This window comes from Myxine glutinosa, chromosome 14 (genome assembly GCF_964187855.1).
Source record: "Myxine glutinosa chromosome 14, kmMyxGlut1.1, whole genome shotgun sequence".
Taxonomy (NCBI): domain Eukaryota; kingdom Metazoa; phylum Chordata; class Myxini; order Myxiniformes; family Myxinidae; genus Myxine; species Myxine glutinosa.
This window is the reverse complement of record NC_136274.1, coordinates 87,544,730-87,568,790: the sequence shown is the minus strand read 5'-3', so window position 1 is coordinate 87,568,790 and position 24,061 is coordinate 87,544,730. Positions and strand designations below refer to the sequence as shown.

At 40.1% G+C, this 24,061-nt stretch overlaps 2 protein-coding genes across 8 annotated transcripts in view; one reads left to right on the top strand and one right to left on the bottom strand.

Annotated features, from left to right (window-relative positions):
* Positions 1 to 3,727: 3,727 nt before the first annotated feature.
* The window catches only part of LOC137439970 (THAP domain-containing protein 2-like), a 234,700-nt gene continuing 214,366 nt past the window's right edge, over positions 3,728 to 24,061 (bottom strand). For both annotated transcript variants that reach the window (XM_078768591.1, XM_078768590.1), the window contains exons 2-3: positions 4,734 to 4,929; positions 3,728 to 4,462 (exon numbers count right to left, since the gene is read on the bottom strand). In XM_078768591.1, the coding sequence (XP_078624717.1) occupies positions 4,115 to 4,462; positions 4,734 to 4,929 (544 nt within the window). In that variant the 3' untranslated portion in view covers positions 3,728 to 4,114. The remainder of the gene's footprint in view (positions 4,463 to 4,733; positions 4,930 to 24,061) is intronic.
* EXOC1 (exocyst complex component 1) overlaps positions 7,678 to 24,061 on the top strand; it is a 262,527-nt gene continuing 246,143 nt past the window's right edge. The window contains exons 1-3 of one of the 6 annotated variants that reach the window (XM_078768586.1): positions 7,706 to 7,755; positions 7,797 to 7,878; positions 16,313 to 16,451. In XM_078768586.1, the coding sequence (XP_078624712.1) occupies positions 16,328 to 16,451 (124 nt within the window). In that variant the 5' untranslated portion in view covers positions 7,706 to 7,755; positions 7,797 to 7,878; positions 16,313 to 16,327. Of the gene's footprint in view, positions 7,879 to 7,981; positions 8,121 to 16,312; positions 16,452 to 24,061 lie in introns of those variants that run through there. The other 5 variants (XM_078768585.1, XM_078768584.1, XM_078768589.1 and 2 more) reach the window with 5 other exon arrangements.

The following is a 24,061-nucleotide window of genomic DNA, read 5'->3' as shown; positions in this document are numbered from 1 at the left end:
ACCGGGATTCATTCTGGTCACCCGGTCGGCCCGGAGGTGGGGGTGCAAAGACCACTGATCTGTATATACTACTGGATAGAGCATCGGCCAATAGGCTTGTACAAAGCTGTGAAGCCGGCGCGCGACAGCGGCGGCCATCTTGCCACTCGCACAAGGAGGCGCGGCCTGTGTCAGTTCCTGGCGTTTGCACAACTGTGGAATGAACTACCTCGTAACATCGCAACTGAAAGTCACTCAACAAGCTGTTTTTTTTTTGTTTGTTTTTTGTTTTTTGTATACAAGATCGAGGCTCGTGAAAGAGCAAACATTAATCACACAAAAAGACAAACCGACACACAAAACACAAAAAACAAGGGGAGCGGCAGACAAGATGGGGAGAGAGGGGGGAGGACACAAAAGAGAGGGGGAAGAAGGGGAAGGACACAAACACAACATTTGAGAGCAGGGACATCGGGAGGACTTGGGGGGAGGTGGGAGAGGATTAAAACATATGAACACTGCAAGGACTCTGGGGTGAATTACCGGGGGTAGAAAAGATCAAGGTTTTCGATGGGGGAAGATAAGAGATGGTGGTGAACAGCTGTTTTAAAGACCTGGAGGGAGGAGTGGGATTGAAGGGAGTGGGGGAGTTTGTTCCAGAGGCGGGAGAAAAGGGGAATGAAAGAGTGAAGGTGAGCAGAGAGCCTAGACTTTGGCAGTTTAACCATAAGAGGGTTGCAGGCAGATCTTGTGCGACCTGAAGGAATATTGGGGGGACAGAGCACAGAGAGAGCTGGGGGAGCAAGGCCGGAGAGGAGTCGGTAGAAGACAGAAAGACCACCAACCTGCCTGCGGTGAGTGAGTGAAAGGCCCTCGGCGTTGACTACATCGCAGGAGATTCCAATGATTCTGAAAGCTTTGGCCTCAACAGCGTGAAGCCGAGCAAGGTGTGAGGCAGGAGCACCAGCCCAGAGGGGGGAACAGTACTCCATTGAGCTGCGGATGAAAGCCTTGTATGTGGTGAGGAGCTCAGGTGTGCCAAGGAAGGACTTCGCACGACGGAGGATGCCCAGTCGGCGACTGGCTTTGGAGGCCAGCTTGGAAATGTGGTTTTCCCAAGAAAGATCATGGCGGATAGTGAGACCCAAAAGCTTGAGCGACAGAACTTCTTGGAGAGGATTGTTGAGAAAGTAGATGGGAGGGTTGTCCAGTCGGTCCTTTCGGAGAGACATTGTAAGAGTGTGAGATTTGTCAGGATTGAAAGACATGTTCCACTTGTTTGACCAGTCTGTGATTTTGTCCAGGTCTGCAGAGAGTGAGGAGGCTGCAGACTGCCGATCTGAGGGATGAGGAATGGAGCGACAGAGAGTAGAGTCGTCAGCAAAGAGATAGAGAGGATTTTCAAGAGAGTCAGAGAGATCATTGATGAAGACCAGAAAAAGCACAGGGCCCAGAACACTACCTTGGGGAACTCCAGCCTGAACAGGAAGAGGAGATGAGAGAAACCCATTCAGAGCCACACGTTGACTACGACCAGAGAGGAAGTCCGCCAGCCATGCGTGGAGATTTCCATGGATACCAAAGGAGGAGAGTTTGGAGAGCAGAGCAGGGTGCCAGACCGTATCGAAGGCACGTGAAATGTCAAGGGAGACAGCTCTAATTTCCTGTTTGGTGTTGAGGACCTCCATCCATTGTTGAGAAAGCAGAAGCAGCATGTCCAGAGTAGAGTGACCAGGTCTGAAACCAAATTGATGATCAGAGATCAAGCCATTGGAGAAGAGGAAAGATTTAATATCTGAAGCAATGATGGATTCCATGACTTTGCTGATAATTGGGAGAAGGCTGATTGGTCTGTAGTTGCTGGGATCTGTTTTTGCACCTTTTTTGTGCAAAGCGGTGATGTTGGCTGATTTCCAAGCAGATGGCAGATGACCTTGAGCAAAAGAGAGGGTGAAGAGAACAGAAAGAGGGAGTGAAAGAGCAGAAGAACATGATTTTAGGACCCGTGGGCTGATGCCGTCAGGACCAGTTGCAGAATCAGAGTCGAGGGTTGACAGAAACTTTTCCACCTTGTCAGGAGGAAAGGACACAGAGTCCAGGAGCAGCTGGGTACGACTGGGTACGGTGGGTACAGAGAGGGATGGGTTTGGGATACAAGATTTAGAGGCAAACACAGAGTTGAGGCATTCAGCTTTTTCACGTGCGGAGTCAGCCATTAAGCCGTTTGAGGTGAGGGAGGGGATGGAGGGGGAACAAACACCAGAAACAGATTTGACCAGATGCCACCAGGATTTGGAAGAGGGAGACAGATAAGAGAGTTCGGTCTTGAGAATGGTGAGATATTGTTTCCTGGCTCTCCTGAGGGTGGACACACACTTGTTTCGGGCTTTGTGAAAGGAAATGAGATTTCCTTCCGTTGGATTTGTTTTCCAGGAGACGAAAGCAAGTTGTTTCAGGGCAACAGCCTCACCACAAGATTCCGTGTACCATGGACGGGAGGAAGGGTATGACAACTGAAGACGAGATGGTATAAATCTGTGCATGAGAGAGAGCAATTTACTTTGAAAGAATTCCCAGGATGAGTTGATGTTAGAGGCGGTAGAGATGGGAGACCGGTTTTAGAAAGAAACCTAGATTATATGTGCAAAATTTTCAGAATTATACTTTGTAAATATATACAAAGTGTCATTTTCCAAACTCAATGATTGACAGACAATGTATATGTTTATGTATTTGGCACGCCAATGTTCTCTTGTAATATCCTTTCGTTTTATTGTTCTTAACTCTCAATGTAATTCTTCAAATTAATGTTTATTTGTACGTTCCAGGTTCGCAGCTCGAAAACTCAATTCTGATTGATTTTTTTGCCAACCTTCCTCACAATTTCAACGCAAATTTCTTGTCCATGTTTGTGTTTTTCTCAAATAATTCTCGATTTAAGTATGAATTTAGTGTATAATCCAAATTGCTTGAGAATAAAGCATTGTTATTAAAATTGTTATTACTAATTTTTCAAAGATTTTATCATCCTTGATCCAATAAATTAGTCCACAATTTAAGGGCATTGTGGTCAACGCTGTTCTCACGGAATACTTTCTCCAGGATGTCTATATGTGATGGTTTCAATGTTGGGTCATTTACTCATTCTATGTCAAGAATTTATCAGTTGACAACAAACAAAGTCTTCTGAAAGACGAATGAAACATAAAAAGCTTAAAGTTGGAATACAAAGGCACCTTTTATTACAAAGCCTCAATTAATAATAATAATATTGACCGACATATGTAGTGTGCCCTTTTCAAAGAGGCTCAACAAAAGAAACAAACATTTTGTCACCAAAATCATCATTGAACAAGTGTCTTCAGTTTGTTCTTGTGGTAATGCGTTTGATTGGTGACCGCCAGGTCAGGGTTTCGACACCCTCTGTCGTGGGTATGTTTCACACTTCATCTCATTACCCAGACAGTTCTCTGGCCCGGTTTGGCACACAGATTGCAGAAATGTGGCCTAAAGTCCCACACATTTCATTTCGCTCAGATACTGATGTAGGAGGTATGCCCGACTTCCTCTGGGAATGGTTCCACAGTGTGGGTGCCACGTTGGAGAAGGCACGACCACCAAAAGTCACCGCCACATGTTGTTTCACAGCAAGCAGGTAATCCCTAGACTAGACAGCACCACAGCCGACATGCCTGACCGAACACTGCAGTGAACAACCAGAGGATTAGCCGGAGTACTGTCACACCACCAAGCAAGCATTATCCATTCAGTTCACTCAAGACTCATTGTTGCTTCACAGTATTCTTTCACAGAACAAATTTGCACAAAGAAACAATCCAGATCTAAACAATTATCCTACAATATAATCCACATTTGAAGTAAAATTGATCCACATATTCAGATGATATGGTGACAAAATGCGATGATTGATGCACAGGATACAAAAAGCACAAAATGCTGACATTTGAAGGAGCCAAAAAGAGCAGCCTGTCAGTGCTCCATTGTCTCCCAGTTGCAAACAACAAACACAAAGAAGAGAATACAGTCAATACACTATTTGAAATCACTTGTTAGTCACAAGCATAAGGTGAACAAATTTAACAGAGGCAAGAGCACATCTTGAATGCAGAACGCTTCAGAAGTGGTCAGCTCCATTCTCAGAGAGCAGCTGCTCATCACGAAGTGCTTGAACAACTGTGGTCAAAGATTTGACTTTCCTCTGGCAGCGACGTGATTTCTGCTGTGTCAATTTGAGCTTTTTCTTGACGCTACAAAGATTGTCATGCACAGAGTCCAGTTTACGTTTCACACTCCGTGGACTGGCAGTTACAGCATATGTGTGATCAGCACCAGTCGTTGCTGCAAGCTTTGATGGGCTGGTGATGATTGATGTACTGGGTGTGTTGTCCAGTGGCTCTTGCAGATTGACCAGTGCTTCTTGCGGGAAAGACCGTGGTTTGGGTGGCTTTCGCTTCCTTTCATCCTGGAAATCCATCAGAATAATAGATCAGAATTAATTATGAACGAAGAAATTATACAAGATTATTTATTTGGGATGTTCTTGAGAAAAGAGATGGTGGAAAAGTATTGATAAGTTGCCGATGTTGATATGTTTGCAAAATTTATATATTTGACACATCAATTGGCATGTAAGTAGACAAGTGTGAAAATCACTGCTGGCAGTGACAGCTACAACATGACACTATTTATATCTCAGTTACTCCACCACAACATGAAACTCTTGTATTATGTACCTTCTGCAGGTGGGTCGGAAAATCAAATATGGTTGGCAGGGAATTTCCTCTGAGTCTTGTGGTCTGACCTGTCCTGTCAAAACATGAGTCATCAAAGTGGTCTGAGCAAAGGACAGACTTCTTTGAAGGTTTCCATTTGTCACGTTTCACATTCACAACCCATTTCTGGAGAACATGTGGACGACTGAATGGAAATCTGAAAAAAATATTTTCAAGAAATTAGCCGATAGTCATGAAAGTACAACTCGAAGCAACAATTTACAACATATTCAATATGTAAGGCTCAACATACTAGCCATATAAACACTCAATTACCATGTACTTATACAGAATCAGTTATTGGTTTCAAAGTTTAACTGCATTGAGTTTTGCAACTTTGAATCATCCAGGGTACACATTATTAGACGGGACCATGCTATTTATACTCGTCCTCGACAACTATATATAGATAAAGACTTTGGGTCAAACTTAGCCCTGAGGGACCGCATATTGATGAAATATGTCCCGGCTCAGTGACTTTGCGCACTCTGCGGTTGAGTCAAACTAGTTCTGAAGTTCAGTAGTTGAAACTTGAATCCAGATCGCGGTTGTGCAAACATCATAATTTAACATTCAAATTCAACGTTTTTTAAATAAAACATTCTCAAATAAATGTTAATTTTCAGTACTTACAGATGAAATATCTTTCCACATCCTCGTATTTGTCTCTTTGTGCAATTAATAGCAGCACAAGCCGGCATTTCATAATACGTTAGCGGAGCGTGTTGACAAAAAAGTTATGCGAGTGGCAACATGGCGTCCAGTGGCCGGGCGCTGACTTCAACTCAAGAGCTCGACCCGCTATCCAGTAGTATATACAGATCAGTGAGGAAGACACCACGGGCCTACAAAACAGGCCTCAAAGCTATGCGAGTTAATAAAATGATGGATATTTGTTTATATGAAGCCTCTCCCACAATGGGTGGAGCTATGGTTCCCAGAATGGGTGGAGCTTTGAGGTTTTGTCTTCTCTGCAAGAACAACAAGAACAAGAAGAAGAAGAAGAAGAAGAAGACCAAGAACAACAGCAGAGGGCACTCTATGACCAGCGTCTTGCGACGCGGCTAAAAAGGTAAACAATAAAACATTTGAACAGCCTTGGACGTGCACCTTGACCCCATGGCCAAGGCACAACGTCAACAACGCTGTCCTAATAACATTACACATGCGCCTCAACCCCAAGGCTGAATCACATGGTCATTTATTCAAGAAGTTCTGTCACTCAAGCTTTTGGGTCTCACTATCTGCCATGATCTTTCCTGGGAAAACCACATTTCAAATCTGGCCTCCAAAGCCAGTCGCCGACTGGGCATCCTCCGTCGTGCGAAGTCCTTCCTTGGCACACCTGAGCTCCTCACCACATACAAGGCTTTCATCCGCAGCTCAATGGAATACTGCTCTCCCCTGGGCTGGTGCTCCTGCCTCACACCTAGCTCGTCTTCACGCTGTTGAAACCAAAGCATTCAGAATCATTGGAATCTCCCGCGATGAAGCTAACTCCAAGGGCCTCTCACTCACTCACCGCAGGCAGGTTGGTGGTCTTTCCATCTTCTACCGACTCCTCTCTGGCCTTGCCCCCCCAGCTCTCTCTGGGCTCTGTCCCGCAAATATTCCTACAGGTCGCACAAGATCTGCCTGCAACCCTCTTATGGTCAAACTGCCAAAATCAAGACTCTCTGCTCACCTTCACTCCTTCATTCCTCTTTTCTCCCGCCTCTGGAACAAACTCCCTCACTCTCTTCAATCCCACTCCACCCTCCAGGTCTTTAAAACAGCTGTTCACCACCATCTCTTATCTTCCCCCATCCAAAACCTTGATCTTTTCTACCCCCGCTAATTTCACCCCAATTCCACTTTTTTGAAATACCAACTTCTGTCCTGGAAGTCATTGGTGTCCTTGTGTTTTATACTTCTCCCTCCACCCCCCCCCCCCCCCTTCCCATGCCTCCTCCCCCCAAGCCCTCTCCCTTCCACACATCTCCCTGCTCTCAAATGTTGTGTTTGTGTGCTTCACCTTCTCTCCCCATCTTGTTTTCCGCTCCCGCTTTTTATATATTTTGTTTGTCTGGTTGATTTGTTTGTGAAGTAAATGTTAGCTCTTTCACGAGCCTCGATTCAGTATACAAAAAAAAAAAAAAAAAAAAAAAAAAAAAAAATCCAAACACATGCATCCTGACTCCGAAGGGCCACAATGCATGGTCATACCATGGGACCGCTCCTCTCAATAGGAGTAAGACCCCTTGATCCACTGACAAGGGTTTACTCCTGTCAGGTAAAAAACACATGGTCGTTTAGGGCCTGACCGAAGGCCTGCCTTTTTTACAATGAAAAAAGGTAAAAAGTCCAAACATTTGAACAGCCTCGGACGTGCACCTTGACCCCATGGTCAAGGCACATCGTCAACAAGGCTGTCCCCAAAACAATACACATGCGCCTCAACCCCGAAGGGGAAGCACATGGTCATTCAAACGCATGCATCATGCCCCCGAAGGGCCACAATGCATGGTCATACCATGGGACCGCTCCTCTCAATAGGAGTAAGACCCCTTGATCCACTGACAAGGGTTTACTCCTGTCAGGTAAAAAACACATGGTTGCCGGTTGTCCATGTCGGCACCGGGTCACGTGGCATGCAAGCCCTCTAGTCCATAATATAACTCTATGTCGGCTGATTGTCGGGACAAAACAGGACCTCCAGGCAATTGTCGTCCAAAAGGAGGTTAATATTATTAATAATAATTAGACTTATTAATAATAATAATTAGACGACGCCATTTTCCGTCTGACTGATTGGGCAGTTATAGTCCAATAAATAAGTGAGATTAATATTTAAGTGACGTCATTTCCCATATGACTCTGATTGGGCAGTTATCGTCCAACCAATCGGTGAGATTAATATTTAGGTGACGTCATTTCCCATATAACTCTTTCTTTGTGCTCCTCGCGATCGTTCACGGTGTTGAACCTTCTTCCGGTTTTAACGTGTGATCTTCCGCTCTGTTTACGCTTCTTCCGGTTTTAACGCGTGATCTTCCGCTGTGTTTACGCTTCTTCCAGTTTTACGAAGCGTTCGTCCTCTTTGCAAAGTAAAACAAGGGAGAGTTGAGTACGTCACAAACTTTTTACACCTGGACGTGAATTGCATTTTTCCATTGATTTCCGAATGTCCGTGTGACGTCAACAAACGTGTGTTAAAAATGTATTTATGGCGATGTAAAACTAACCAGGTTCTGTTTCAGTTATTCATGTTAACTCGGCATTCCATAAGATAACTCATGTTCGCTCCACACCTCATTTGGAACATTGTTTCATGGGAGAACGAGGTGAACGTGCTGTGATCAATAACTAGTATAATGACGGGTTATATTACTGTGATAAATAACTAGTGTAATGAGGGGTTATATTACTGTGATCAATAACTAGTATAATGGGTTATATTACTGTGATCAATAACTAGTATAATGACGGGTTATATTACTGTGATCAATAACTAGTATAATGACGGGTTATGTTACTGTGATAACGAACTAGTGTAATGATGGGTTATATCACTGTGATCAATAACTAGTATAATGACAGGTTATATTACTGTGATCATTAACTAGCATAATGAGGGGTTATATTACTGTGATCAATAACTAGTACAATGAGGGGTAATATCACTGTGATAAATAACTAGTATAATGACAGGTTATATTACTGTCATAAATAACGAGTATAATGATGGGGTAATATCACTGTGATCAATAACTTGTATAATGACGGGTTATATTACTGTGATCAATAACTAGTATAATGACGGGTTATATTACTGTGATCAATAACTCGTATAATGAGGGGTAATATCACTGTGATAAATAACTAGTATAATGGGTTATATTACTGTGATCAATGACTAGTATAATGAGGGGTTATTTTACTGTGATCAATAACTAGTATAATGAGGGGTTATATTACTGTGATAAATAACTAGTATAATGAGGGGTTATATTACTGTGATCAATAACTAGTATAATGACGGGTTATATTACTGTGATCAATAACTAGTATAATGACGGGTTATGTTACTGTGATAACGAACTAGTGTAATGATGGGTTATATCACTGTGATCAATAACTAGTATAATGACAGGTTATATTACTGTGATCATTAACTAGCATAATGAGGGGTTATATTACTGTGATCAATAACTAGTACAATGAGGGGTAATATCACTGTGATAAATAACTAGTATAATGACAGGTTATATTACTGTCATAAATAACGAGTATAATGATGGGGTAATATCACTGTGATCAATAACTTGTATAATGACGGGTTATATTACTGTGATCAATAACTAGTATAATGACGGGTTATATTACTGTGATCAATAACTCGTATAATGACAGGTTATATTACTGTGATAAATAACTCGTATAATGACGGGTTATATTACTGTGATCAATAACTAGTATAATGAGGGGTAATATCACTGTGATAAATAACTAGTATAATGGGTTATATTACTGTGATCAATGACTAGTATAATGAGGGGTTATTTTACTGTGATCAATAACTTGTATAATGAGGGGTTATATTACTGTGATAAATAACTAGTATAATGAGGGGTTATATTACTGTGATCAATAACTTGTATAATGACGGGTTATATTACTGTGATAAATCACGAGTATAATGACGGGTTATATTACTGTGATCAATAACTAGTATAATGAGGGGTAATATCACTGTGATAAATAACTAGTATAATGGGTTATATTACTGTGATCAATGACTAGTATAATGAGGGGTTATTTTACTGTGATCAATAACTTGTATAATGAGGGGTTATATTACTGTGATAAATAACTAGTATAATGAGGGGTTATATTACTGTGATAAATAACTCGTATAATGACGGGTTATATTACTGTGATAAATAACTCGTATAATGACGGGTTATATTACTGTGATCAATAACTAGTATAATGAGGGGTAATATCACTGTGATAAATAACTAGTATAATGGGTTATATTACTGTGATCAATGACTAGTATAATGAGGGGTTATTTTACTGTGATCAATAACTAGTATAATGAGGGCTTATATTACTGTGATCAATAACTAGTATCATGAGGGGTTATATTACTGTGATCATTAACTAGCATAATGAGAGGTTATATTACTGTGATCAATGACTAGTATAATGAGGGGTTATATTACTGTGATCAATAACTAGTATCATGAGGGGTTATATTACTGTGATCATTAACTAGCATAATGAGGGGTTATATTACTGTGATCAATAACTAGTATAATGAGGGGTTATATTACTGTGATCAATAACTAGTATCATGAGGGGTTATATTACTGTGATCATTAACTAGCATAATGAGAGGTTATATTACTGTGATCAATGACTAGTATAATGAGGGGTTATATTACTGTGATCAATAACTAGTATCATGAGGGGTTATATTACTGTGATCATTAACTAGCATAATGAGGGGTTATATTACTGTGATCATTAACTAGCATAATGAGGGGTTATATTACTGTGATCAATAACTGTTATAATGAGGGGTTATATTACTATGATCAATAACTAGTATAATGAATTATAATACCGTGATCAATAACTAGTACAGTGAGGGATTATATTACTGTGATCAACACCTAGTATAATGAGGGATTATATTACTCTGATCAATAACTAGTCCAATGAGGGGTTATATTATTGTGATCAATAACTCATATAATGAGGGATTATATCACTGTGATTAATAATGATCACAATGAGGTGTTATAATATTGTTATCAATAACTAGCGCAAAGAGGGGTTATAATGCTGTGACCAATAACTAGCGCAATGAAGAGTTATATTGCCATGATCATTAACGAGTATAATGAGCGATTATATTACTGTGATCAATAACTAGTATCATGAGGGGTAAAACACTGTGATCAACAAGCATTCTGAGTATTGCGCTGCAATACATGATCCCTACCGGCAGTCTGTCGTCCGGAAAACTGTTGGGGAAATTCCCAAAGTTCAAAGTGCCATAACTTTGTCAAAAATGATCGAAACGTCGTGAAGTTCGAACTTGATCTGTAACTTATCATGAGGAAACCATGTGCCAAGTTTGAAATCATTAGCATTAAGAGTTTAGAAAAAAAAAGTCCGGAAAACTCTTCTTTGCGTGACGGACTGACGGACTGACGGACTGACGGACTGACGGACTGACGGACTGACGGACTGACGGACTGACGGACTGACGGACTGACGGACGGACTGACGGACTGACGGACTGACGGACTGACGGACTGACGGACTGACGGACTGACTGACTGACGGACTGACGGACTGATGGACAGACGGAGGGAAGGAGTGCAAACCTATAGTCCCCTCCGGTGTCCACCGGTAGGGGACTAATAACTGGAATAATGAGGGGGTTATATTGTTGTGATCAATAACTTGTATAATGAGGGGTGATATTCCTGTGATCAATAACTAGTTTAATGAGTTGTAATATTGTCATCAATAACTAGTATAATGAGGGGATATATAACTATGATCAATAACTAGCACAATGGGAGTCATAATACTGTGATCAATAACGAGCACAATGAGGGGTTATAATACTGAGATCGATAACTAACACAATGAGGTGTTATAATGCTGTGGTCAATAACTAGCACAATGGGAGGCATAATACTGTGATCAATAACGAGCACAATGAGGGGTTATATTATTGTCATCAAATAGCACAGAGGGGTTATTTTTTTTATTTTTTTTTGTATACAAGATCGAGGCTCGTGAAAGAGCTAACATTAATCACACAAAAAGACAAACCGACACACAAAACACAAAAAACAAGGGGAGCGGCAGACAAGATGGGGAGAGAGGGGGAAGGACACAAACACAACATTTGAGAGCAGGGACATCGGGAGGACTTGGGGGGAGGTGGGAGAGGAATAAAACATGAACACTGCAAGGACTCTGGGGTGAATTACCGGGGGTAGAAAAGATCAAGGTTTTCGATGGGGGAAGATAAGAGATGGTGGTGAACAGCTGTTTTAAAGACCTGGAGGGAGGAGTGGGATTGAAGGGAGTGGGGGAGTTTGTTCCAGAGGCGGGAGAAAAGGGGAATGAAAGAGTGAAGGTGAGCAGAGAGCCTAGACTTTGGCAGTTTAACCATAAGAGGGTTGCAGGCAGATCTTGTGCGACCTGAAGGAATATTGGGGGGACAGAGCACAGAGAGAGCTGGGGGAGCAAGGCCGGAGATGAGTCTAGAAGACAGAAAGCCACCAACCTGCCTGCGGTGAGTGAGTGAAAGGCCCTCGGAGTTGACTACATCGCAGGAGATTCCAAAGATTCTGAAAGCTTTGGCCTCAACAGCGTGATGCCGAGCTAGGTGTGAGGCAGGAGCACCAGCCCAGAGGGGGGAACAGTATTCCATTGAGCTGCGGATGAAAGCCTTGTATGTGGTGAGGAGCTCAGGTGTGCCAAGGAAGGACTTCGCACGACGGAGGATGCCCAGTCGGCGACTGGCTTTGGAGGCCAGCTTGGAAATGTGGTTTTCCCAAGAAAGATCATGGCAGATAGTGAGACCCAAAAGCTTGAGCGACAGAACTTCTTGGAGAGGATTGTTGAGAAAGTAGATGGGAGGGTTGTCCAGTCGGTCCTTTCGGAGAGACATTGTAAGAGTGTGAGATTTGTCAGGATTGAAAGACATGTTCCACTTGTTTGACCAGTCTGTGATATTGTCCAGGTCTGCAGAGAGTGAGGAGGCTGCAGACTGCCGATCTGAGGGATGAGGAATGGAGCGGCAGATAGTGGTCATCAGCAAAGAGATACAGAGGATTTTCCAGAGAGTCGGAGAGGTCATTGATGAAGACCAGAAATAGCACAGGGCCCAGAACACTACCTTGGGGAACTCCAGCCAGAACAGGAAGGGAAGATGAGAGAAATCCATTCAGGTTTCAGGGCCACACGTTGCCTATGACCAGAGAGGAAATCCGCAAGCCATGAGTGGAGATTTCCCTGAATACCATAGGAGGTGAGTTTGGTGAGCAGAGCTGGGTGCCAGACCGTATCGAAGGCACGTGATATGTCAAGTGAGACAGCTCTGATTTCCTGTTTGACATTGAGGACCTCCATCCATTGTTGAGACAGCAGAAGCAACATGTCCAGAGTAGAATGACCTGGTCTGAATCCAAATTGATGATCAGAGATCAAGCCATTGGAGAAGAGGAAGGATTTGATATCTGAAGCAATGATGGATTCCATGACTTTGCTGATAATTGGGAGCAGGCTGATTGGTCTGTAGTTGCAAGGATCTGTTTTTGCACCTTTTTGTGTAAAGCGGTAATGTTTGCTGATTTCCAAAATGCTGGCAGATGACCTTGAGCAAAAGAGAGGGTGAAAAGAACAGAGAGAGGGTGAGATAGAGTGGCAGAGCAGGATTTTAGGACCCGAGGGCTGATGCCATCTGGTCCAGTTGCAGAATCAGAGTCGAGGTTTGATAAAAACTCCTCCACCTTGTCAGGAGAGAAGGACACAGAGTCCAGGAGCAGTTGGGTTCGATTGGGAAAGGTGGGAACAGAGAGAGATGGGTTTGGGGGACAAGATTTTGAGGCAAACACAGAGTTGAGGCATTTGGCTTTGTCACGTGCGGTGTCAACTGTGTAGCCATTTGAGGTAAGGGAGGGGATGGAGGGGGAACAAACACCAGAAACGGATTTGACCAGACGCCACCAGGATTTGGAGGAAGGAGACAGGTTTGAGAGTTCAATCTTGAGTGTGGAGAGATAGTGCTTCTTGGCACTCCTGAGGGTAGAAACACACTTGTTTCGAGCTCGGTGGAAGGAACTGAGATTGCCTTCAGTTGGATTTGCCTTCCAAGACGCAAAGGCAAGTAGTTTCAGGGCAACTGCCTCACCACAAGATTCAGTGTACCATGGACGGGAGGAAGGGTAAGACAACTGAAGACGAGATGGGATGAATCTGTGCATGAGAGAGAGCAGTTTGCTTTGGAAGAATTCCCAGGTAGAATTGATGTCAGAGGCATTAGAGATGGGAGACCAGTCCAGTTGATTGATGGCTGCTTGCAGGCCGTGCCAGTCGACCTGAGTGAAATGCCAGACTCGTCGGCGCTGAGGAGGCTCTCTGAGAATGGCCAGTGAGATGTCCACTTTAACAAGCACATGATCAGAATAACCGATTGGAGCAGAAGAAGAGCAGCAGACATTTGCAGGGAAGTTAGTCATAACCAAGTCCAGAAGAGAAGATACTCCATTGACTGAGATCCGGGTCGGGAAATTGACAGATTGTGTCAGTCCCAATGAGTCGCAGAAGTCCTTTGCTGAGGTGCCATGGCTGGTGAGAGATGAACCCACACCCAGCCAGCTGGCATGATGACAGTTGAAGTCGCCACATATGAGGAAGAGAGAGTTTGGATGAGTTGATAGAAGTTGGTCCATGTTGTCCGACAGAGAAATGTAAATGGAGTCATCACTGTTTGGAGGACGGTACAGAACACATATGAACAAAAGGTGGGAGCGGAGAGGAAGCCGGAGCCAGAGGTACTCCTGTGGGTGGTGTGGAGAGAGGGCAGTGCAGGGAGAGTGAGGAAGAGAGTTTTTGATAAAGATAGCCACCCCACCACCAGGACGAGGATCAGGTCTATCGTACCGGAGGAGGGAGTAACCAGGAAGAGATATTAAGGAATCAGAGACATCTTGAAGGAGGAAAGTTTCTGTTAAGCAGATCAAGTCTGGATTTTCAGAAGCAACCTGAATGGAGAGATCAATCAGGTTTGAGCGAAGGCCCCGGATGTTTGAGGTCCATACCGTAAGTGAGGAGAGAGGGGGACCATCGGGTGCAGGACAGGGGAGGGGAGGAGTAGTGTCAGATGAAGGGTGAGAGGGGGATGTAGGAAGAGCAGTTGATAGTGTCAGAGATTACAGAAGAGTTACAAGAAAGGGAAGGATGAGGAGGACGAAATGTTTGATGGTGATGGATTGAGGCACAGTGAGTTTGAGGGGGGGGGGGGGGCAGAGGAAAGTAGAAGGTTGGGGGAGGTGGAGGTATGACATAGGAGGGAGAGGAAGTGGGGAGGAGGCAGCTTTGAGAAGGAGGTGGGAGGAGGGAGAATTTGGGAGGGATGGTTGGGGGGGAGATTTGAAGGGGAGGGGCAAGGGGGGAGTTTAGAAAGTGGATGATTAATGAAAGATGAACATATATAACAAATTGGGTTTGTTGTGATTTTCTAGTTAGCGATTCGTTTAAGAACGATGGAGGAGGGATGGAATGAATGGGAATTTAGAGCATGGAGTGATTTGGAATCATAAGAGATTGAATATTTTTTTGAAATGGAATGAGTTGAAGAGGAAATTGAAAGGAGCCTTTTAAATAAGAAGAAAAACAGCGTTGTAATAAACCACTGAATAAAACACTGAAGGGGATAGTTGAAACATATTTAAACAGAACTGTGAAGAACAATCTTATATTCACAAAAATACCAATGGGGAGAGGAAGCCTAGAGCGACGACCACGAGTCACTTGAACAGGGCAAAAGGTGGAAGGCAAGGGGAAAATGGGGGCGGAGCGAGACAGCGCATGTGGGCAGAGGCAAAAGCACACGAGGAGAAAGGGAAATAAGTTTTTTTTGTTTGTTTGTTTTTGTTTGTTTTTGGGGAGGGGGGGTGGGGGTTACAACGTTAGACAAATAGTAGATGTTTGGTGAAGCTTGGTGGAGAAGGGGAAATCAAAAAAGCTAGCAAAACAGCGAAGGAAGGAACAACCTTCGACGGGGGAAGCCTGAGGCTGCAAGGCCTTGCTCGCGACGCGGCAAACAAACGATTAATTTATGAAAGATAAACACCGAGAAACTTCCAATGGGGACACTATAAGTTCACACACCGAACGATAAATACAATTTCGACAAAATACAATTGTGAACAGACTTAACTTTGAAAAACGTGGAGACCGTGTGGACCGTCGAAAACCCCTGCCACTGTCTCCAAGATCTCGCGAGATCTGAGATCGATAACTAACACAATGAGGAGTTTTACACTGTGATCAATAACTAGCACAATGGGAGGTATAATACTGTGATCAATAACTACCACAATGAGGGGTTATAAAACTATGATCAATAACTAGCACAATGGGTCATAATACTGTGATCAATAACTACCACAATGAGGGGTTATAATACTGAGATCGATAACGAGCACAATGAGGAGTTGTAATACTGTGATCAATAACTACCACAATGAGGGGTTATAAAACTATGATCAATAACTAGCACAATGGGTCATAATACTGTGATCAATAACTACCACAATGAGGGGTTATAATACTGAGATCGATAACGAAGATCCAATGAGGAGTTTTACACTGTGATCAATAACTAGCACAATGAGGAGTTGTACGGGTTTTGAGGCTTTTGTAAATGTATTACTTTCTCGGTGACACGATGTTGTGACAATTGTCCAATCAGGTGTCGGAGAGTGAAAGCCCACAGGCTTCATGGTTCTGTGCCTTTACAGGAAGGAGGGCAACCAATGACTGCCATTAAACACACCCTCCAAAGAGATGTTTTCACGCCAAATGATGAACGTGTTCTCTGCGTTGTCAGTGTGTGGAAAGCGGGTAAAAAGAAGAAGAACAGTTTCCTTTGTGCTGCAGGTGTGCTTACAATCTGCACCTTTATTCTGATAGAGTATAATCTTAGATTACTGCTTCTCTCCCCCACATTTATAGTATAATCTTAGATTACTGCTTCTCTCCCCCACATTTATAGTTTAATCTTAGATTACTGCTTCTCTCCCCCACATTTATAGTATAATCTTAGATTACTGCTTCTCTCCCCCACATTTATAGTTTAATCTTAGATTACTGCTTCTCTCCCCCACATTTATATTATAATCTTAGATTACTGCTTCTCTCCCCCACATTTATATTATAATCTTAGATTACTGCCTCTCTCCCTCACATTTATAGTATAATCTTAGATTACTGCTTCTCTCCCCCACATTTATAGTATAATCTTAGATTACTGCTTCTCTCCCCCACATTTATAGTATAATCTTAGATTACTGCTTCTCTCCCCCACATTTATAGTATAATCTTAGATTACTGCATCTCTCCCCCACATTTATAGTATAATCTTAGATTACTGCCTCTCTCCCTCACATTTATAGTATAATCTTAGATTACTGCTTCTCTCCCCCACATTTATAGTTTAATCTTAGATTACTGCTTCTCTCCCCCACATTTATATTATAATCTTAGATTACTGCTTCTCTCCCCCACATTTATATTATAATCTTAGATTACTGCTTCTCTCCCTCACATTTATAGTATAATCTTAGATTACTGCTTCTCTCCCCCACATTTATATTATAATCTTAGATTACTGCTTCTCTCCCTCACATTTATAGTTTAATCTTAGATTACTGCCTCTCTCCCTCACATTTATATTATAATCTTAGATTACTGCATCTCTCCCCCACATTTATATTATAATCTTAGATTACTGCTTCTCTCCCTCACATTTATAGTTTAATCTTAGATTACTGCTTCTCTCCCTCACATTTATATTATAATCTTAGATTACTGCATCTCTCCCCCACATTTATATTATAATCTTAGATTACTGCTTCTCTCCCCCACATTTATAGTTTAATCTTAGATTACTGCTTCTCTCCCTCACATTTATATTATAATCTTAGATTACTGCTTCTCTCCCTCACATTTATAGTATAATCTTAGATTACTGCATCTCTCCCCCACATTTATATTATAATCTTAGATTACTGCTTCTCTCCCTCACATTTATAGTTTAATCTTAGATTACTGCCTCTCTCCCTCACATTTATATTATAATCTTAGATTACTGCTTCTCTCCCTCACATTTATAGTTTAATCTTAGATTACTGCTTCTCTCCCTCACATTTATAGTATAATCTTAGATTACTGCTTCTCTCCCTCACATTTATAGTTTAATCTTAGATTACTGCTTCTCTCCCTCACATTTATAGTTTAATCTTAGATTACTGCTTCTCTCCCTCACATTTATAGTTTAATCTTAGATTACTGCTTCTCTCCCTCACATTTATAGTTTAATCTTAGATTACTGCTTCTCTCCCCCACATTTATAGTATAATCTTAGATTACTGCCTCTCTCCCTCACATTTATAGTTTAATCTTAGATTACTGCATCTCTCCCCCACATTTATAGTATAATCTTAGATTACTGCCTCTCTCCCCCACATTTATAGTTTAATCTTAGATTACTGCCTCTCTCCCCCACATTTATAGTATAATCTTAGATTACTGCCTCTCTCCCCCACATTTATAGTATAATCTTAGATTACTGCTTCTCTCCCTCACATTTATAGTATAATCTTAGATTACTGCTTCTCTCCCTCACATTTATAGTTTAATCTTAGATTACTGCTTCTCTCCCTCACATTTATAGTATAATCTTAGATTACTGCTTCTCTCCCTCACATTTATAGTTTAATCTTAGATTACTGCTTCTCTCCCTCACATTTATAGTTTAATCTTAGATTACTGCTTCTCTCCCTCACATTTATAGTTTAATCTTAGATTACTGCTTCTCTCCCTCACATTTATAGTTTAATCTTAGATTACTGCTTCTCTCCCCCACATTTATAGTATAATCTTAGATTACTGCCTCTCTCCCTCACATTTATAGTTTAATCTTAGATTACTGCATCTCTCCCCCACATTTATAGTATAATCTTAGATTACTGCCTCTCTCCCCCACATTTATAGTTTAATCTTAGATTACTGCCTCTCTCCCCCACATTTATAGTATAATCTTAGATTACTGCCTCTCTCCCCCACATTTATATTATAATCTTAGATTACTGCCTCTCTCCCCCACATTTATAGTTTAATCTTAGATTACTGCCTCTCTCCCCCACATTTATAGTATAATCTTAGATTACTGCCTCTCTCCCCCACATTTATAGTATAATCTTAGATTACTGCTTCTCTCCCCCACATTTATAGTTTAATCTTAGATTACTGCATCTCTCCCTCACATTTATAGTTTAATCTTAGATTACTGCATCTCTCCCCCACATTTATAGTATAATCTTAGATTACTGCTTCTCTCCCCCACATTTATATTATAATCTTAGATTACTGCTTCTCTCCCTCACATTTATAGTTTAATCTTAGATTACTGCCTCTCTCCCTCACATTTATAGTTTAATCTTAGATTACTGCATCTCTCCCCCACATTTATAGTATAATCTTAGATTACTGCCTCTCTCCCTCACATTTATAGTTTAATCTTAGATTACTGCATCTCTCTCTCACATTTATAGTATAATCTTAGATTACTGCATCTCTCCCTCACATTTATATTATAATCTTAGATTACTGCTTCTCTCCCTCACATTTATATTATAATCTTAGATTACTGCATCTCTCCCTCACATTTATATTATAATCTTAGATTACTGCTTCTCTCCCCCACATTTATAGTTTAATCTTAGATTACTGCTTCTCTCCCTCACATTTATATTATAATCTTAGATTACTGCTTCTCTCCCTCACATTTATAGTATAATCTTAGATTACTGCTTCTCTCCCTCACATTTATATTATAATCTTAGATTACTGCATCTCTCCCTCACATTTATATTATAATCTTAGATTACTGCATCTCTCCCTCACATTTATATTATAATCTTAGATTACTGCTTCTCTCCCTCACATTTATAGTTTAATCTTAGATTACTGCATCTCTCCCTCACATTTATAGTTTAATCTTAGATTACTGCCTCTCTCCCCCACATTTATAGTTTAATCTTAGATTACTGCATCTCTCCCTCACATTTATATTATAATCTTAGATTACTGCTTCTCTCCCTCACATTTATAGTTTAATCTTAGATTACTGCATCTCTCCCTCACATTTATATTATAATCTTAGATTACTGCTTCTCTCCCTCACATTTATATTATAATCTTAGATTACTGCATCTCTCCCTCACATTTATATTATAATCTTAGATTACTGCCTCTCTCCCCCACATTTATAGTTTAATCTTAGATTACTGCCTCTCTCCCCCACATTTATAGTATAATCTTAGATTACTGCCTCTCTCCCCCACATTTATAGTATAATCTTAGATTACTGCTTCTCTCCCCCACATTTATAGTTTAATCTTAGATTACTGCTTCTCTCCCCCACATTTATATTATAATCTTAGATTACTGCTTCTCTCCCTCACATTTATAGTATAATCTTAGATTACTGCCTCTCTCCCTCACATTTATAGTTTAATCTTAGATTACTGCATCTCTCCCCCACATTTATAGTATAATCTTAGATTACTGCCTCTCTCCCTCACATTTATAGTTTAATCTTAGATTACTGCATCTCTCTCTCACATTTATAGTATAATCTTAGATTACTGCATCTCTCCCTCACATTTATATTATAATCTTAGATTACTGCTTCTCTCCCTCACATTTATATTATAATCTTAGATTACTGCATCTCTCCCTCACATTTATATTATAATCTTAGATTACTGCTTCTCTCCCCCACATTTATAGTTTAATCTTAGATTACTGCTTCTCTCCCTCACATTTATATTATAATCTTAGATTACTGCTTCTCTCCCTCACATTTATAGTATAATCTTAGATTACTGCTTCTCTCCCTCACATTTATATTATAATCTTAGATTACTGCATCTCTCCCTCACATTTATATTATAATCTTAGATTACTGCATCTCTCCCTCACATTTATATTATAATCTTAGATTACTGCTTCTCTCCCTCACATTTATAGTTTAATCTTAGATTACTGCATCTCTCCCTCACATTTATAGTTTAATCTTAGATTACTGCCTCTCTCCCCCACATTTATAGTTTAATCTTAGATTACTGCATCTCTCCCTCACATTTATATTATAATCTTAGATTACTGCTTCTCTCCCTCACATTTATAGTTTAATCTTAGATTACTGCATCTCTCCCTCACATTTATATTATAATCTTAGATTACTGCTTCTCTCCCTCACATTTATATTATAATCTTAGATTACTGCATCTCTCCCTCACATTTATATTATAATCTTAGATTACTGCCTCTCTCCCCCACATTTATAGTATAATCTTAGATTACTGCTTCTCTCCCCCACATTTATAGTTTAATCTTAGATTACTGCATCTCTCCCCCACATTTATAGTATAATCTTAGATTACTGCATCTCTCCCCCACATTTATAGTTTAATCTTAGATTACTGCTTCTCTCCCCCACATTTATAGTTTAATCTTAGATTACTGCATCTCTCCCCCACATTTATAGTATAATCTTAGATTACTGCATCTCTCCCTCACATTTATATTATAATCTTAGATTACTGCTTCTCTCCCCCACATTTATATTATAATCTTAGATTACTGCTTCTCTCCCCCACATTTATAGTATAATCTTAGATTACTGCTTCTCTCCCCCACATTTATAGTATAATCTTAGATTACTGCATCTCTCCCCCACATTTATAGTATAATCTTAGATTACTGCTTCTCTCCCCCACATTTATAGTATAATCTTAGATTACTGCCTCTCTCCCCCACATTTATATTATAATCTTAGATTACTGCTTCTCTCCCCCACATTTATAGTATAATCTTAGATTACTGCATCTCTCCCTCACATTTATATTATAATCTTAGATTACTGCTTCTCTCCCTCACATTTATATTATAATCTTAGATTACTGCTTCTCTCCCTCACATTTATAGTATAATCTTAGATTACTGCATCTCTCCCCCACAGTTATAGTATAATCTTAGATTACTGCATCTCTCCCCCACAGTTATAGTATAATCTTAGATTACTGCTTCTCTCCCCCACATTTATATTATAATCTTAGATTACTGCTTCTCTCCCCCACATTTATAGTATAATCTTAGATTACTGCCTCTCTCCCCCACATTTATATTATAATCTTAGATTACTGCTTCTCTCCCTCACATTTATAGTATAATCTTAGATTACTGCCTCTCTCCCCCACATTTATATTATAATCTTAGATTACTGCTTCTCTCCCTCACATTTATAGTATAATCTTAGATTACTGCCTCTCTCCCCCACATTTATATTATAATCTTAGATTACTGCTTCTCTCCCTCACATTTATAGTATAATCTTAGATTACTGCCTCTCTCCCCCACATTTATATTATAATCTTAGATTACTGCTTCTCTCCCTCACATTTATAGTATAATCTTAGATTACTGCTTCTCTCCCTCACATTTATATTATAATCTTAGATTACTGCCTCTCTCCCCCACATTTATATTATAATCTTAGATTACTGCTTCTCTCCCTCACATTTATAGTATAATCTTAGATTACTGCATCTCTCCCCCACAGTTATAGTATAATCTTAGATTACTGCATCTCTCCCCCACAGTTATAGTATAATCTTAGATTACTGCATCTCTCCCTCACATTTATAGTTTAATCTTAGATTACTGCATCTCTCCCCCACATTTATAGTATAATCTTAGATTACTGCATCTCTCCCTCACATTTATAGTATAATCTTAGATTACTGCATCTCTCCCTCACATTTATATTATAATCTTAGATTACTGCTTCTCTCCCCCACATTTATATTATAATCTTAGATTACTGCTTCTCTCCCCCACATTTATAGTATAATCTTAGATTACTGCTTCTCTCCCTCACATTTATAGTATAATCTTAGATTACTGCTTCTCTCCCTCACATTTATAGTATAATCTTAGATTACTGCTTCTCTCCCCCACATTTATAGTATAATCTTAGATTACTGCATCTCTCCCCACATTTATAGTATAATCTTAGATTACTGCTTCTCTCCCCCACATTTATATTATAATCTTAGATTACTGCTTCTCTCCCCCACATTTATAGTATAATCTTAGATTACTGCTTCTCTCCCTCACATTTATATTATAATCTTAGATTACTGCATCTCTCCCTCACATTTATATTATAATCTTAGATTACTGCTTCTCTCCCCCACGTTTATAGTATAATCTTAGATTACTGCATCTCTCCCTCACATTTATATTATAATCTTAGATTACTGCTTCTCTCCCTCACATTTATAGTATAATCTTAGATTACTGCCTCTCTCCCTCACATTTATAGTATAATCTTAGATTACTGCATCTCTCCCTCACATTTATAGTATAATCTTAGATTACTGCATCTCTCCCCCACATTTATAGTATAATCTTAGATTACTGCTTCTCTCCCCCACATTTATATTATAATCTTAGATTACTGCTTCTCTCCCCCACATTTATATTATAATCTTAGATTACTGCTTCTCTCCCCCACATTTATAGTATAATCTTAGATTACTGCATCTCTCCCTCACATTTATAGTATAATCTTAGATTACTGCATCTCTCCCCCACATTTATATTATAATCTTAGATTACTGCATCTCTCCCTCACATTTATAGTATAATCTTAGATTACTGCATCTCTCCCCCACATTTATAGTATAATCTTAGATTACTGCATCTCTCCCCCACATTTATAGTATAATCTTAGATTACTGCTTCTCTCCCCACATTTATATTATAATCTTAGATTACTGCTTCTCTCCCCCACATTTATAGTATAATCTTAGATTACTGCCTCTCTCCCTCACATTTATAGTATAATCTTAGATTACTGCATCTCTCCCTCACATTTATAGTATAATCTTAGATTACTGCTTCTCTCCCCACGTTTATAGTATAATCTTAGATTACTGCATCTCTCCCCCACATTTATAGTATAATCTTAGATTACTGCTTCTCTCCCTCACATTTATAGTATAATCTTAGATTACTGCTTCTCTCCCTCACATTTATATTATAATCTTAGATTACTGCTTCTCTCCCCACATTTATATTATAATCTTAGATTACTGCATCTCTCCCCCACATTTATAGTATAATCTTAGATTACTGCTTCTCTCCCCCACATTTATATTATAATCTTAGATTACTGCTTCTCTCCCCCACATTTATAGTATAATCTTAGATTACTGCTTCTCTCCCTCACCATTTATATTATAATCTTAGATTACTGCATCTCTCCCTCACATTTATATTATAATCTTAGATTACTGCTTCTCTCCCCCACGTTTATAGTATAATCTTAGATTACTGCATCTCTCCCTCACATTTATATTATAATCTTAGATTACTGCTTCTCTCCCTCACATTTATAGTATAATCTTAGATTACTG